Source organism: Callorhinus ursinus, unplaced genomic scaffold, assembly GCF_003265705.2.
Source record: "Callorhinus ursinus isolate GAN/ISIS: 27379988/994484 unplaced genomic scaffold, GSC_fseal_2.0 scaffold13, whole genome shotgun sequence".
Lineage (NCBI taxonomy): Eukaryota > Metazoa > Chordata > Mammalia > Carnivora > Otariidae > Callorhinus > Callorhinus ursinus.
In genome coordinates this window covers 13,658,063-13,674,717 of record NW_027397075.1, presented here as the reverse complement: position 1 = coordinate 13,674,717, position 16,655 = coordinate 13,658,063, and the positions used below count along the sequence as shown (strand labels likewise).

Genomic DNA, 16,655 nt, shown 5'->3' with positions numbered 1-16,655 from the left:
CACTGAGCAGGGAGCCCTGGGGCTTGATCCCAGAACCCCAGGATCATGACCCAAGCTAAGGCAGAGGTTTAACTGACTGAGCCGCCCAGGTGCCCCCTAAACTTTTTTTTAAATATTTTATTTATTTATTTGAGAGAGAGAGAGAGCAAGAGTGTGCACTAAGTGGGGGAGGGGCAGAGAGGGAGAAGCAGACTCCCTGCTGAGTGGGGAACCTAACACAGGGCTTGATCCCAGGACCCGAAGATCATGGCTCAAGCCCAAGTCAGACACTTAATCAACTGAGCCACCCTTTAACTAAATTTCTAAACTCTCAAACTTACTGAAATTTTGCCAGGTTTTCCAATAATGTCCTTCTCTGGTGCAGGATCTAACCTGTGTTCACAAGGCATTTATTTGTCCTGTCTCCTTAGCCTCCACTAATCAATGACAACAACCAGAATATGCTTACAAACATTAGTAATTTGAATCATATGTGTATTAAATCACATGACCCAAAATTTTCATCAGTCCTACTTTATTTGAAAAATATGAACTAGGAAATTGAATGATTTTTGTGGCCTCATCCGCTAGCTTGCACATCAACAATAGTCTGGCTTAAATTTCAAGCTATCAAAAAAAAAAAGATTCAAGCTATATTTATCCCCAGATTGACACTGAATACTTTTAGGAATGAGAACCATCTCGTGTGTGCCTGAGCTTAAGGCACATTGGTAATTTGATTCCGTCAGCCCACCGGCTGGAGTACACACGTGCCTTCTTCGCCTTTGTGAAGAGGATGACTCTTTCGACACATGTAACATCTGATTGAAAACTATACACAAAGTGGAGCCAGTACCCCCTGAGTCCAATGAGGTCAGGATCAATACAAAATAAATCAGTGACCTTTGCAGGTATTTAAACAATTAGTGATTTTAGTGTGAAACGGATAATGAAAATATGCAGAAAATGCATGTCTAAAATCAAGGAACAAAAGATATGTTAGTTTCACTGTTTAGTATTTAAAATGTAATTGTGTAAAATAATTGAGGGGCGCCTGGCTGGCTCAGTCTGTAGAGCACGCAACCCTTGATCTCCGGGTTGTAGGTTCGAGCCCCACGTTGGGTATACAGATAACTTAAAAATAAAATCTTAAAAAGATAATATATAAATGTAATTGTGGATGTGCAAAACATTTTTTTTTTTAGCTAGATAAACCTAGGTTTGTTTCCCTAGGTTTATTTCCTGACTCTGCCTTCATTAGCTCTCTTACCATTCAAATTCTCTTAGACTCCATCTGCTCATGCATAAAATGGGCTAATAATAACAACCTCATAGAATACCCACAGGATTGAAAAGAGATGTATTTACATAAGGCATATTAAATGTTAACATTTATTGAGTACTGTTTTGTGCCAGACATGTGCTAAATGATTTCTATGCAACATCCCCTCTAAAGTAAAAAGAATTCCAATTTCTTTTAAAGAAATTAAGGCTCATAATAATTAGTTGTTTGCCCAAGGCCATACAACTTACTAAGTGTTGTGGTTGGCATCCTGAGTCCATCTTATTTACCCTACATCCTGTGTTCTTTTTTTTTTAATTGAAATATAACACACAATGTTATATTACTTTAGGTGTCCACCATATTAGTTCAACAGTTCCATCCATTAGTCTTCACCACGATACCTGTGCTCAGTGTCGCCAAGCAACGTTCTTACATTATCAACCTTATTCCTTGTGCTGTATTTCTCATCCCCAACACTTAAAACCACAAGTTTGTACCTCTGAATCTCCTTTCTTTCTTTCACCCATTCTCCCATCCACCTCCCCAGTACAAACCGTTTTTGAGGGAGCAATTTTAATGAAGCTGCATTTTGTTCATTTCTTCTGTTTAAATTGAGATTTAACCCCAAAAAGTTGAAAATAGAGCTACCGTATGACCAAGCAATTGCACTATTAGGTATTTACCCCAAAGATACAAATGTAGTGATTCGAAGGGGTACCTGCACCCCAATGTTTATAGCAGCAGCATCCACAATAGCAAAACTATGGAAAGAGCCCAGATGTCCATCAACAGATGAATGGATAGAAAAGATGTGGTGCATATATGCAGTGGAATATTACTTGGCCATCAAAAAAGAAAAATCTTGCCATTTGCAATGATGTGGATGGATCTAGAGGGTATAATGCTAAGTGAAATAAGTCTGTCAGAGAAAAACAAATACCAATGATTTCACTCATGTGGAATTTAAGAAACAAAACAGGATTATAGGGGAAGGGAGGGAAAAATCAAACAACGAAATCAGAGAGGGAGACAAACTGAAAGACTTTTTTTTTTAAAGATTTTATTTATTTGACAGAGAGAGCACAAGCAGAGGGAGAGAGAGGAAGAAGCAGGCTCCCTGCTGAGCAAGGAGCCCGATGTGGGGTTCAATCCCAGGACCTTGGGATCATGACCCAGGTGGAAGGCAGCCGCTTAATGGACTGAGCCACCCAGGCGACCCTGAAAGACTCTTTAAGTCTAGGAAACAAACAGGGTTGCTGGAGGGAAGTGGGGTGGGGGGGATGGGGTAACTGGGTGAAGGAATGAGCTCTGGGTGTTACAGGCAACTGAAGAATTACTAAACTCTACCTCTGAAACTAATAATCTACTATATGTTAATTGAATTTAAATCACATGCCATAAAATTCACCATTTTAGAGTGTACAATTCAGTGGGGTTTCTTTTCTTTTAAAGATTTATTTATTTGACAGAGAGAGCACAAGCAGGGGGAGTGGCAGGCAGAGGGAGAAGCAGGCTCCCCAGTGAGCAGGGAGCCCGATGGGGGACTCCATCACAGGACCCTGGGATCATGACCCGAGGCGAAGGCAGCCGCTTAACCAACTAGCGACCCAGGCGCCCCAAGGGTTTTTTTTGTTTTTTTTTAAGTTCATTTATTTAAGTACTCTCCCCCAAACCGTACAGCTCTAACTCAGGACCCTGAAATCCAGTTGCAGATTCCTCCACTTAGCCAGCCAGGTGCCCCCAATTCAGCGGTTTTCAGTGTATCCTCAAGTCTGGGCAATGTCACCATTATTTAATTCCAAAACATTCTCATCACACCAGAATGGAAGTCCACACCCATCAATAGTCCACCGTTCCCTTCAAAACTCCCCCAAGCCCCGGGCAACCACTAATATACTTTCTGTCTAGATGGACTTGCTGATTGTGGACATTTCATGTCAGTGGAATCAGGCAATATTTGTCCTTTGGCTGAATGACACTGCATTGTGAGCACGGCCATCTGTTTATCCATTCATCACTTGATGAACACTTGAATCACTTCACATTTGTTTCCCCGTTAGTTATAAATAATTCAAAAAAGCATTGTGGCTAAATCTGTGTCACTTCGGGGTAGGCCAAAGAGCGAAACTGCGATGAAAGGAAGTCGGTCGCCTAAAAAAGGAGGTCTTCGAATTCTTCAGAAACCGGGTGCGAACAGCCCCGCGCCCTTGTACACGCGACCTGACATCCCGGTCCGAGGCGGCCAGCGGCCGGCAGGGGGCGCGCGCGGCTCGCCGGCCGCGGTCCCGGACCCTCCCCAGCTGAAGGAGCGCGCAGCGGCTCCCACCCGCCTTCCGCAGGGGTGGGCGTAGGCGATCCGGCCAACAGGGTTCCTCCGTAACCACCTGCAGCGCCCCACCCCTGTCGCACGCACCACCTGTAACCGCCCACGCAACTCATTGTACCCACTGCTTCTCGCCGGGTCCCCCAGACAGAAGCTCTAGCACCCCGGAGCAGGGGTCTTTGTGGATTTGGGTCCCTGATACGTCCCTGTGGATCTGGAGCTGATGGAGAACAGGGAGGGGGGCGCGCCGAGGGGTGCCAGGAGTCGGAGGACCGGCTGGCTCCACGGGACCTGCACCTGCACCTGCCCGGGAGCGGGGGCACTTCCAGCAGCAGCTTTATGGCAACAGGAGGGAGGCGCAGGGGCGGGGGTGTCAGGACAGCGTGGGGGTTTCTGGAGAGGAGCAGCGTCTTCACTCTGCAAAGGCTGAGGACGCGCAGCCGGAACACTGGGGGCTCCGGCCTGGTGAAGGGGAGCGGGCGGATCGAGGGGTCCTCGCGGGCCTGGGGAGGGTCGCGGTGAGCAGAGGGCCCGGGGCGTCCTGCGGAGTGGAGGCGGGGACATCTCCGCACCTGGGGCCGGTGAGGGGCCAGCGGGCAGCAGTTGGGCTGATGCTAGGGCCGCTGAGGCCGCCACCCGCCAAGTGTCCAGGAAAGCAGCGCCCAAGCCCGCAGCTCCGAGACCCGCAGCTCCCCGCCGTGGTCCCGGTCCCCACCGCAGTAGGTGGTCGGAGAACAACAAGCGTCCATCGGTTGTGGGTGGGGCTGGGCCGAGGGTCAAGGGAGGGACCGGTGGGCGAGGGAGGAGGGGATGGTGGGCATGGGAGGGACCGGTGGGCGAGGGAGAGGGGGCGGATGGGCGAGGGAGGGGCCGGTGGCGAGGATGCTGCGTCGTCTAGGATGTTGGGTTGAGCGGAGCCAGCGGTTTCAATGAGCATAACAGCCTCCGCTCGCTCAGGCAAGTGACAGGCGATGTTGAGGCCTTCAAACGAAAACTCTGGTTTCCTTCGCCGCTAGCAGGCGTCAAACCCGGGGGGAAGTCCCGGGGTCTCAGTTAAACCCACCCTCTGAAGCTGGGAGAGCCCCGCGCAGAGCTCGATTCCAGGCCGTAGGATAGCTGGCGCTCCGCCCCCGGGCGCTGCCGTCCAATCCCGAGATGGCCACGCCCCCTTCGCGGGCCGTGACCCCGCCCCCGCGCGCGGATTGGTCAGGCCACCAGTTGGGCTCCGTGCGGCGAAGAATCGGAGCAGCGAAATTCACCCAAGGAATGCCCCCGCCCGGCCCTGCTGCGCATGCTCGCTCCGTGACCCCAGCTTGAGGTGACGGCCTGAACCGAGGCGGGGCCCCAGGCAAGAGGCTGCAGGACCTGCCGCGGCTCGGTCGTCGGAGAGGGAGCGCTCCGCTGCCACCGCCGCCCTGCCGGTGCCCGGTGAGCACGGGCCCCAGCGGGCCGGGGAGGGTCTCAGGTCCCACGGAGTGGCCCGGCCCTCCCGGGGGTCCCGAGGGCTGCTGATGCTGGGAGGGGGGTCACCCGGCTCTGCGTCCCGGCGCTCAGGCCGCCTCCTTCCTCCTGGCTCCTTCTTCCCCCCATCCCACCCCGCTCCGGACTGAGCCCCGACACCCCCAGTCAAGGATCCCCACATTGGTCTGCCTTTCCTTGACCACACCCAATACTGCCCCCCTCCCTGCAGCCATCCTCAGCCTCGTCCCACTCTGGCAGTTGGAGTTGTGAGATATTGGGGCACGGGGGTGGGACACCCCGGAGGCTTGCTGACGAGGTGGTGGTACTAACCGGAGGGGAGGAGAGCCGAGAGGAGGGGCCATTTGGGTGCAGCACAGACAGGACTGATGACAAATTACAATGTGTGAGGAGGAGCACAGGTACCTAAGAGCCAGGGCGCTGAGGGGAAGGAGGTGTCGTTACCTGAAAATCCCACTGTGGGCAGGCTCTCCCCTACGGACTAGAGTAGCAGTCCTTGACCTTTTTTGGATTCCTGCTGCCTTGAAACTCTCCGTGTGAGGTTGTGTACCTGCGCACCTGAGTGGGCCCGTCATCCCACCGGCAGCCCAATCACAGTCCTCCGTGAGCCCCGTGGGACAGTGATGATCTGGGGTGCAGCTGCCAGTACCCCCAGGACTTTTGGAAACAGCGTACGGTTGCCTACCCGCTATTAAGAACCTCTGCCAAATCCCCCACTATTCCCATCATACAGGTGGAACCAACCCGGAGAGGGTAAGGGATTTGTCCTGGTGGCTGAGGACACAGGTGCTGGTGGATGTTGGTGGCACTTTTCTCCCATATGTGTGGAGGTCATTCTTTTGAGCCCTTGTCAGTGGCCAGGCAGGGTTCAAGCCTTCCAGAGCCTCAGGAACAAGGGATCAGACCTTGTATTAGTTACCTATTGCTACTGTAACAAATTATCACAAATGTAGTGGCTTTAAACGACACAGCTTCCTAACAGTCATAGTTCTGGAGGTCAGAAGTCCGATGTGGGTCTCAGGGGGTTAAAGCCAGGTGCAGGCAGAGCTGTGTTCCTTTCCAGAGGCTCCAGGAGAGACAATCTGTTTCTTTGTCTTCTCCAGCTCCTGGAGGCCTCCCTGCCGCCTCCTGCTTGGCTCCCTGCCGCTCCCTCCTCCTTCAAAGCCAGCACCATCCTGGTCTCTCTGCCCCTGCTTCTACCCCGCTTTCTCCTTCTCTCTTCTGCCTCCGTCTTGTACTTTTTAGGACCCTTGTGATTGGACCCACCCGGGTCATCCAAGCTGCTCTCCTACTTCAGTAACTTTCATCCCATCTGCAGACTTCATCCTGTAGGTTCCAGAGGTTACGGCCATTAGGCCGTGATTCTGCTTCCCAGAGTGTCTGAGGGGCTGCTGCCAGTTCCTAACGTTGTATGATTTGGGGTTCGCACTGAGCCGTCTTGACACTTCTGGGTTGGCTTTGTGCAGACCCATGTCGTGACAGCGGGTTAGGATGAATGGGTGACTGGAGGTCAATGGTGATCTCAAACCACCGGATTTCAGAATTAGAGGAAGGGTGTCAAGTGAGGGAAGTGAACTATTAAGGCCTTTGCTCTTTTTAATTCATTTCTACTTCGCTTTTAAAAATTTTGTTCATTTGGGGCACCTGGGTGGCTCAGTCGGTTAAGCATCTGATTCTTGATCTTAGTTCAGGTCTTGATCTCAGGGTCGTGAGCCCTGTGTTTTATTTTTACTTTATTTTGTTATTAAAAAATAAAATAGGGGCGCCTGGGTGGCTCAGTCGTTAAGCGTCTGCCTTTGGCTCTGGTCCTGATCTCAGGGTCCTGGGATCGAGCCCTTCATTGGGCTCCCTGCTCGGCAGGAAGCCTGCTTCTCCCTCTCCTGCTCCCCCTGCTTGTGTTCCCTCTCTCGCTGTCTCTCTCTCTGTCAAATAAATAAATAAATAAATCTTTAAAAAATAAAATAAAATAAAAATTCTATTCATTCAGTGAACTTTCATTGAGTGAAATTTAACTTTCAAAAAATATATATTAGGCTTAAAATAGCTGCCTGTCAAGTCTTCCCTCCATACCTAGAAAATTTCTAGAAGGATGACTCCAGAAAAGAGACTGATCCAGCCTGAAGGACGTACCCACTCCTGTTCATGGAGAGATTGACAAGCAGTTCAACCCATCAACTAGCAGTTACAGATTTCCCAAGTGAAAGGCCCATGGCGTCATCCGTGTCTCTCACAGTATCAGAATCAGATGGGGTACTGGTAAAAAATGTAGATTCTCCAGCCCCTCTCCAGACCCCTTGAATGGGGGTGGGTAGTGGAGTAATCCAGGACTGTGCATTTGTCACAAGAACCCCGGTGATTCTAAGGTATGGTGAAGTTGGGGGACCACTGGTTGTAGACTTCATTTCCCTTTTTCCTAATTCTAATAGTTTTATGGAACTAATTCACATACTGTGCATCTCACTCTCTCACAAGGTACAATTCTTCTTGCACAACCATCTCCATGGTCAGTTTCAGAAGATTGCCTTCCCCACTGCAGAAACCATCCCCACTAGCAGCCACTCCTCATTCTCCCGCTAGCCGCCCCCCACCCCTAGCCCACCACGCATCTACTATCTCTTAAGGATAGATTTTTCTACTCTATAGATTGGTCCCTCGGTCTTTTTATATAAATGGAACCATATGATATGTGGTCTTTTATGACTGGCTTCTTTCACTTAGCATAATCTTTTATTTATTTATTTTTATTTTTTAAAGTTTTTTTTAATTAAGATTACAATTTACTATCTGACATGGGGCTCGAACTCATGACCCCAAGATCAAGAATCGCATGCTCTACTGACTGAGCCAGCCACGCACCCCTCAGCATAATCTTTTAAATTATGTTGTAGCATAATTTTTTTGAATACCCAAACAATATTCGATTATATGGATATGCCATCTTTTATCCATTCATCTGTTGATGGGTATTTGAATTGTTTCCACTTTCTGGTGACAGTGAATAATACTGCTGTGAACATTCATATACAAATTTTTTTAAGATTTATTTCAGAGAGAGAGTGGGGGGCGTGGAGGGTGGTGCAGAAGGAGAGGGAGAGAGAGAATCCTAAGCAGACTCTGTGCTGAGCACAGAGCCCAAAGAGAGGCTTGATCTCAGGATCCTGAGATCATGACCCCAACCAAAATCAAGAATCGGGCGCTTAACTGACTGTGCTACCCAGGCGCCCCTCACTTAAAAGTGTTAATGTGGACATTTGTTTCCAGTTCTCTTGCACATGTACTTGGAGTGGAATTGCTGGGTCATATGGTGACTCTGTGCTTAACATTTTGATGAGCTGCCAGACTGCCAACATGGCTGCACTGTTGACAAGCCCACCAGCAGTGTTAGAGGCTTCCAGTTTCTCCTCATCCAAACCAACACTTGTTTTGTCTGTTTTTTGTGCGTGTTCCTTTTATTATGTGCATCCTGGTGGTGTGAAGTCGTGTCTCATGGTGGTTTTATTCTGTTTCTCTCATGACTAATGCTGTTGAGCATTGCATATGCTCACTGGCCATTTGTGTATCTTCTTTGGAGAAAGGCTTTTTCGGAGCCTTTGCCCATTTTTAAATTGGGTTATTGGTCTTTTTGTTACTGAGTTGTAAGAGTTCTTTATAAATTCCAGATATAATTCCCTCATCAAAGATATGATTTGCAAAAATTCTTTCCCCCTCTGTGGGCTGTCGTTTAACTTTCTGGATGATGTCCTCTGATTCACAAAAGTTTTAAAGTTTGATGGAGTCCAGTTTATCTCTTTCTTCTTTGGTCACCTGTACTTTCCATGTCATATTGAAGAAATCTTTGATTTTAGGTCATGAAGCTTTACTCCTATCTTTTTTTTTTAAAGAGTTTTTTTTAAGATTTTATTTTTTTAAAGGTTTTATTTATTTATTTGACAGAGAGAGACACAGCAAGAGAGTGAGAACACAAGCAGGGGGAGTGGGAGAGGGAGAAGCAGGCTTCCTGCTGAGCAGGGAGCCCAATGCGGGGCTCAATCCCAGGAGCCCGGGATCATGACCTGAGCTGAAGGCAGATGCTTAACGACTGAGCCACCCAGGCGCCCCTTTCTTTAAGATTTTATTTATTTATTTGAGAGAGAGAGAGAGAGAAAGCACAGAGGGAGAAGTGTGAGGGAGAAGCAGGCTTCCCGCTGAGCAGGGAGCCCGATGTGGGGCTCAATCCCAGGACCCTGGGATCATGACCTGAGCCGGAGGCAGATGCTCAACCGACTGAGCCACCCAGGTGCCCCTAAAGAGTATTTTATTTTATTTTTTAAATATTTTATTTATTTATTTATTTATTTGAGAGAGAGAGAGAGAGAAACAGCATGAGAGGGGAGAGGGTAAGAGGGAGAAAGCAGGCTCCCTGCTGAGCCGGGAGCCCGATGTGGGACTCGATCCCGGACTCTGGGATCATGACCTGAGCTGGAGGCAGTCGCTTAACCAACTGAGCCACCTAGGCGCCCCCCTAAAGAGTATTTTAAAGTTAGTATTTGTATATGGTGTGAGGAGGGGGTCCAGCGCTGCGGGATTTCATCCCCAGACTAGGGGGAGCCTGCAAGCCGGAAAGGTGGGCTGGCTCCGGGAGATGTGCACTGAAGCTGATCTGTGTGTGGATTGGGCAGGACGGCCTGTGCTAGGGCTTCTGCCATAACCTCTTTCTGCCCAGAATGGCTCTTCCAGGGGAGGCTTTGGCGTTGTCCTTTCTGAATCTGGTCCCCATGTTCCTCCAGGACTGCTACGTCACCCTGTGGGACAGGATGAGCAGGGCAGGGAAGGACTGCGCTGGGGGAACAGAGGTTGGCTTGTCCCAGGGCTGAACTGGGGGGCCAGGGGCAGGAGGGATACAGAGACACTGATCCCAGGGGTGCCTTGGTCAGGTGACCCATTACCAGGCAGATTTCCTTGAGGGCTCACCCCCTGGAGGTGGGGGCTCCACGTCTGTCACAGTCCAAGAGGTCTCTGCTGTTATGTCTAGTGGCCAAGGGACTGGGGAGGAGGGCTTGCAGGGGACAAGGCACCCCAAAACCTCTTTGGCATTGCACCCCTGACTTCTCTCATGAATGGGGTCTTAGAAAACTTTGGAAATCGGGGCATGACCACCTCAAGCCATATGTCTTCGGAGGGGTCCCAGGAAACAGAACTGCAAACCGGGTTAGATAAACAGGGTCGGGGGGGCAGGTAGATGTCTGTGAGCCTTGCCGTTGCCTGGGTCCTGAGATGAGGAGGGGAGATGTCTGCTAAGGATGACGTCTTGTTTCTGGGCTAACACTACGCTGATGAAGACCCTGCCATCTGCCCACCACTCAGTCGCGCCCAACAGACAAAAAGGCTACTCCACATTGCCCTGCCACCGGCCCCTGTCATACGTCCTTTCTGCTTCTCCAGGCCAGAAGCCAGGGAGCCCGGAGTGACTGTGGATTCTCCGGACATCTCTACAGCCCCGCCCCTCCCGGCTGAGGCAGTGCCAGCCCCGCTTCAGGCACAAGGTCACTGCCTTCCTGGGGCCCCGGCATCTCCTGGTGCTGCGTGGTCCAGGGCCTCCAGCCTGGGATGGGAGATGAATCTAGTTATGAGTCCAGAGAGTCCTGCCTCCCAGAGCCAGGCGTCTCCTTTGTGGTCTGCAGAGCACCGGCGGGTGCCCGGCTCGGTCTCCCTGTGACACCGTGTCAGGAGAAAGGCCACCGGGCATTCTGGGAGGATCTGTGACCTGAGCCCATGTGGCAAGTGCTGGTCCCTGAGGCTTGGTGCTCAGGAAGGCCAGTTACCGTCATCCTGGGCGAGGCACACCAGGTACTGTGTGGGGCGGGCTCTAGATCCCCCTCGACCAGACTCCCAGCCCTGCACTTCGTGGCTACGTTGGCCATCCTGGTGTGCCTCAGTGTCCTCATCTGTACACTGGGTCAATAAGAATGATTGACTTTCTTTTTTTTTTTTTAAGCATTTTATTTATTTATTTATTTTTAAAGATTTTATTTATTTATTTGACAGAAAGAGAGACAGCGAGAGAGGGAACACAAGCAGGGAGAGGGGGAGAGGGAGAAGCAGGCCTCCCAGCTGAGCAGGGAGCCCAATGTGGGGCTTGAGCCCAGGACCCTGAGATCACGACCCGAGTCGAAGGCAGACGCCCAACCGACTGAGCCACCCAGGCGCCCCAAGAATGACCGGCTTTCATAACACGGGGCCAGGTTAAATGGGAAACCCCGTGAAGACACGTCCCACCGTGCTCAGCACCTACGGGCCTCTCTTTGTAGAAGCTCACGGTTCTCGGTGCCGCACTGCCTGCACCCCAACAGCCCCCAGAGAGCCCTGCCTGTGGCACATTTTACAGATGGGAAAGTGGCGTTTGGGGAGGGGAGGTGACAGAACCCAGCTGCCTGAGAGGATGCAGCCGAGGGGAAGCATCAACCCGGGGTTCCCCAGCTCTGTGCGGGACCCTCCCCAGCCTTTCAGCCCCCTCTGCCTCCACCTCCACCCCACATCCATTTTCTGAGCCCCAGGCCCAAGGGGGCCTCCACTGATGGGTTTTGCCTCCTTCCTTAGGACGGAGCCCCTGGACTGCCAGGTTCCCGACCAGGGAGGAGGAGGAGGAGGAGGAAGAGAACTCCATCTGCTGGGGCCTGAGTGTGGCCTGGGGGACGGGCCATCGTCCCAGAATGCCCCTGCCGGAGCCCAGCGAGCAGGAGGGCGAGAGTGTGAAGGCTGGCCAGGAGCCGTCCCCGGAGTCCCCTGAGCCAGGCACAGATGTTGTCCCTGCAGCGCCCAGGAAGCCCAGGAAGTTCTCCAAACTGGTCCTGCTGACGGCCTCTAAGGACAGTGCCAAGGTGGCGGGGGCCAAGCGCAAAGGGGTGCACTGCATCATGTCCCTGGGGGTGCCCGGCCCCGCCACGCTCGCCAAAGCCCTCCTCAAGATCCATCCTGAGGCTCAGAGGGCCATCGAGGCACCTCCCCAGGAGCCTGAGCAGAAACGCAGCAAGCTGGACACAGGTGAGGCCCCGGGCGGTCGGAGTGAGCACAGTGTGGTCAAGACCTTCCTGGGGCTGGAAGTCCCCTGACACCCAAGAGCCTGGGGGCCAGAGGCCGGGCTGGCTCTGGACAGTCATGTGCTGTCCACGCTATACCTCGGTGTAGGGCCTGCATGTCCGTAGGCCTCCACGTACATGTGTCTATGTGTGGATTGGCCTGGGAGGGTGAGTGTGTGTGTCCCTCCAGATATATTTGTGTGGGTCCTTGGCCTATTTCTGTCCCTGTCTGTTCTTATGTGTCTATGTGTTTATGTGTCTGGGGGTCTAGGGGTATATGTTGCTGAGGCCCCAGGCAGGCCCCCCACCCACACCCGGCTTGCTGCAGGCGACACTGGCACATGGATGAATTCTCTGAGCATGGAGTCCTGAGGGGCATTCGAGGGAAGGGATGCCCAGTGGCTGGGGAAAAGATGAGCTGGGTTTCTTCCCAATTGGAAGTGGGGTCTGCTGTACCCTGAGAAGATGGGGACAATAAAAGCCACAACACTTGGCCCCCATTTGCTGCCTGTGAACAGGTGGCCCCCTTGGAGCCAGCCAGGGCACTTGGCCTGGGCAGTGTAGGGGACCCCACTCACTGATGGAAGTGTAGAAGTGAGTGGTCTGAGGTCCAAGGGGAGGGAACTCCACTGCTTCCCCTGGAGCCGAGACACCACGGCACCCGAGATGGGGGTGTCCCCAGCCACAGGCCTGGAGTTTCAGGGGACCCAAGGGACCCCTCAGCTTCCTTCAACTGCTGGACAGGATCTGCACTCAAGGACTCGGGGGACCCCATCCCGCCAGAGCTTGGAGGCCCCTCTGCGGCATGTCCAGCTCACCCTTGAGTGTTTCTACTGGCCAGTTCCACCCCAAGTGTGCCCTCACGTCTACCTGCTGCCTCCCATCAGTCCAAGGGGTGGACAGTGTGGTCCCTATGACCTGTGAAGAGGCAGGGCTCAAGGAGCTAAGTCACCACTCTGAGGCCACCAGCTGGTCACTGCAGAGGGTGGAGTAGGGAGCATCTGGTCAGAGCCTGTTCTTCTCACGGAGTGGGTGGGATGGGCCGTCTCCTGGTCCTTCCACCCCGTCTGAGACCTCTGTGCACTTCTCAGATCTGCCTGGGCTCTGGCACCATGTGGGCCCCACCCATCGCAGGTGGCCCCTTGGCGAGAATTAAAATGAAGCCACTTGTCCTCAGATGGAGGGCTGGAGGGCAGAGCAAGGGCTACATCTCAGCCCCACAGGTTCCCCTAGGCAGGTGCTCTTGAGCAGTGAGCAACCCCCTCAACCTGCCACCCTGTGTTTACCTCTATACCTGGTCCCCAGACTTTCCCACCTCTTATCCCATCCCAGGCCAGGTGGTGGGGGTAGCAGTGGTACTCAACCCAGATTTAGCCCAAAGTTCCCTGGAAATGACTTTAATAGCCTCTTTGTCCCTGGGCTGGTGGTCTTAGGGAACATGTCTCTGAAATCAGCAATTATTTCTGTAAGTCAGCCAATGGCATCCCGGAACATCCCCTGGCTGGGCTGAGAGCTTCAGGCCCTGGGTTGCCCCCCCTCCCTTTTCCTTTGACACCAGCCTGACCCACTCCCTTCTCTTCCAGCTGGAAAAGAAGATGGAAGGTTGGCGGGGCAGTCTGCCCCCCGTACCGAGGTCGTAGGGGCGGAGCCCACCGCAGATGCCGTCATGCCCAGCACCCTCGTGTAACTCTGACAAGCACGGGGATGCCCTTACTGGGTCAGTGACCTTGGCTGTGACTTCTGCTGGGGACCCAGTTGCAACTGGTTTTCATTCTCAAACATTGTGTAATTTTTTCCAAATCAAGCATAAATTACTTTTATAAACAGAAAAAAAAAACCCTCAAAAAGAATAAAAGAAGCTGTATGCGAGGTCCCATTATGGACAGGTTTTATAACCTTCCATGGTCCTTTGAGACAGACCCCGCTGCAACCCCACCAGTCGTCCCCGGGCCCTGTCCCAGGGCTCAGACCCCTGGCCCCTCAGCCTGGAGAGCCACCACTGGCCTGGAGACTAGGTGGGGTCTCTGAGCTTTCTCCTTCCTGCTGCTTCTGGCCTGAAAGGGGGGCAATGGGACCCCCAGGCTTGAGCCCCTGGGAAGCCTATCCAGCCCCTCCCTGACCATCCCTCCAGGGCCTGTTCCCAGGAGGCTTGCCTCCTCTAGGCATCCCACCAACTGACAGCTTCCCCCCACCCCTCATGAAGGCCTGTGTTCATGGCTGCCCAGAGTTCTGCTGGGGAGGGGGTGGGCCTGCGGCATGGTGGGTGGACCCCGACCGTAGTGTATGATGCCCCTATCATGTTCCTTCCGGATGTTTTGGGGGTTGAGCTTCCTGGGCACCTGACCCCTCCCCAGGCACCTTGGGTGCCGCCCCTGCTGGAGGAGGAAGTGAACAGAACACAGTTACCCCCCCCCCCGTAAACGGAAGTCAGGGTTCCCTGGAGGCCCCCCCCACAGGAAAGGCTTCGGCCTCCAGTTTGCTTCACCTCACGTGGTCCTCGTTTTGTGGAAACTGCCATTGGGCAAAGGAAACAAATGTATTATTTCTAAAATGTTGAGACTAGAGGCCTTATGTTTTTGAATATCATTTTCCAAAATTTAGCTTGCATTATGGACCCCTCTTAGGAAAAGTAAGTTCCTCAGCACCCCTCCTGGCCCAGCTCCATCTAGCTCTGTTTCTCCTTCAGTGTGGTTATTACATTTATGTTCTGTAACCATCATTTGAAATATTCCTTTGTCTTAATTTGATATTTAAATAGATTCTGCTCCTCACCACGTTTCTCCTTTCCTGTGGCTCTGCGTCATCCCCTTGGTGGGCTGGTGTGGTCAGATGACAGGAACGCCTGAGGAGTTGGTGGTGGGGTTCCTCCTGGGAAGCAGAGTGAAGAAGGGGCGTGAGGAGGACAGGGGGGCCGGCAAGGGGTGACTTGGCGCAGCTCGGCCTGCTATCCCAGCAGACCCGGCCCCTGGCAGGACGTGGTGGGCAGTGGCTCAGGGTCTGGGGGCCTGGAGCCCACAGGGAGGATTCCAGGCTAACAATGAGGAGTGGGAGGCTGGGGAAGGATTTAGGCAGATGAGGGACACAGTCAGCATCGTTGTACAAAGCCCACAGGCTCCATGAGGGGAACCGACTGGAAAAGTCCAAAGTGGGCTCTGAAAGGCTGGCAAGGAAGCCACCACGGCCCTGGGGGACAGGAGACCGAGGGGAGGTGGGCAGTGCTTCAACACCTGACGCCGGTTCAGTGACAGGTTGTCCCATCGGGGAGGGACAGTGCCAGCGACCAGGAGGAGAATCGCCGTGTTCCTGTGAAGAGTGGTTCCCTTGATGTTAGAGCAGAAAATCTTCAGAGGTCACAGATTGATGCGAGCGCTGGGTCTCTGCACTCTGTGAGAGGCTGGGTTGGGGAGCTTCATTACAGAATGAAGGGGGCTCTTCCTCAAGAGTCAGGGTATCTGAGAGGCTCTGTCCACTCACCTTAGGTCATGTTCTCAGGGTCCTGAGATGGAGCCCCATGTCCCAGCCGTCTGGGCGCTGGGCATGGAGTCTGCCTAAGATTCTTTCTCTCCCTCCCCCTCTGCCCCTCCCCGCCCCTTAAAAAAAAAAAAGTAAAGAAGATGACTATACACTTCCTTCAAAACAATTTATTGGTCTTCAAGCTTAAAAAAAAAGATAATTCATGGTCATTGAAATAAATACATACTGATTATGAAAAAGTGTTACAAATATCTCCAGTAATTCTATCATCTAGAGATAAGTCTATAAATTTTTCATATTCAGAAAATTGGGATGATACAGCTCATTTTCTCCTAATCCATGACGAATGACTTTCCAACGCGGTTTTACGGACTGCAGCATGCCACTACGGGGACGGGAGACCATGCATCCGGCTGTCCTGACGCCTGCTGCATCCCGGTCCTCTCCAGCTGCTCTACAAGCCTTTAAGTAGCCCTGGGTTTTCCTGGGACGAAGCTCTAGAAGGGAGACCGCTGCTCACGGGGAGGACCAGCAACTCCCACGCTCCCCGCGGCCCCACGCGTCCTTGCCCACCGGTGCTGTCACCGAGAGAATGGTAATCATAATAGCGACAACAGCAGCACGCTCCGCCTCTCAGGTGAGCACCGCCTCCGCGCTGGCTCCCGGGGTTCCCACCGCCCGCACCCGGGCCGAGGCAGCCAGCGGCCGATTGGGGGAGCCTCCCCAGCAGAAGGAGCGCGCAGCGGCTCCCACCCGCCTTCCGCAGGGGTGGGCGTAGGCGATCCGGCCAACAGGGTTCCTCCGTAACCACCTGCAGCACCCCACCCCTGTCGCACGCACCACCTGTAACCGCCCACGCAACTCATTTTTGTACCCATTGCTTCTCGCCGGGTCCCCCAGACAGAAGCTCTAGCACCCCGGAGCAAGGGTCTTTGTGGATTTGGGTCCCTGATACGTCCCTGTGGATCTGGAGCTGATGGAGAACAGGGAGGGGGGCGCGCCGAGGGGTGCCGGGAGTCGGAGGACCGGCTGGCTCCACGGGACCTGCACCTGCACCTGC

At 52.9% G+C, this 16,655-nt stretch overlaps 1 protein-coding gene across 1 annotated transcript; it reads left to right on the top strand.

Annotated features, from left to right (window-relative positions):
- The first annotated feature begins 4,875 nt into the window (after window positions 1-4,875).
- FLYWCH2 (FLYWCH family member 2) lies at window positions 4,876-14,892 on the top strand. Its single transcript, XM_025877365.2, has 3 exons — window positions 4,876-5,015; window positions 11,643-12,086; window positions 13,705-14,892. Exons 2-3 carry the CDS (start codon window positions 11,756-11,758, stop codon window positions 13,806-13,808), a joined length of 435 nt encoding a protein of 144 aa, XP_025733150.1. The 5' UTR covers window positions 4,876-5,015; window positions 11,643-11,755; the 3' UTR covers window positions 13,809-14,892.
- The last annotated feature ends 1,763 nt before the right edge of the window (window positions 14,893-16,655 follow it).

What these genes read in the sequence shown, in the direction of transcription:
- FLYWCH2 (XM_025877365.2), top strand. Translation starts at nt 11,756, where the DNA reads ATGCCCCTGCCGGAGCCCAGCGAGCAGGAGGGCGAGAGTGTGAAGGCT. An exon ending in ACGCAGCAAGCTGGACACAG is followed by an intron (nt 12,087 to 13,704) that starts GTGAGGCCCCGG and finishes CTTCTCTTCCAG; the next exon opens with CTGGAAAAGAAGATGGAAGG.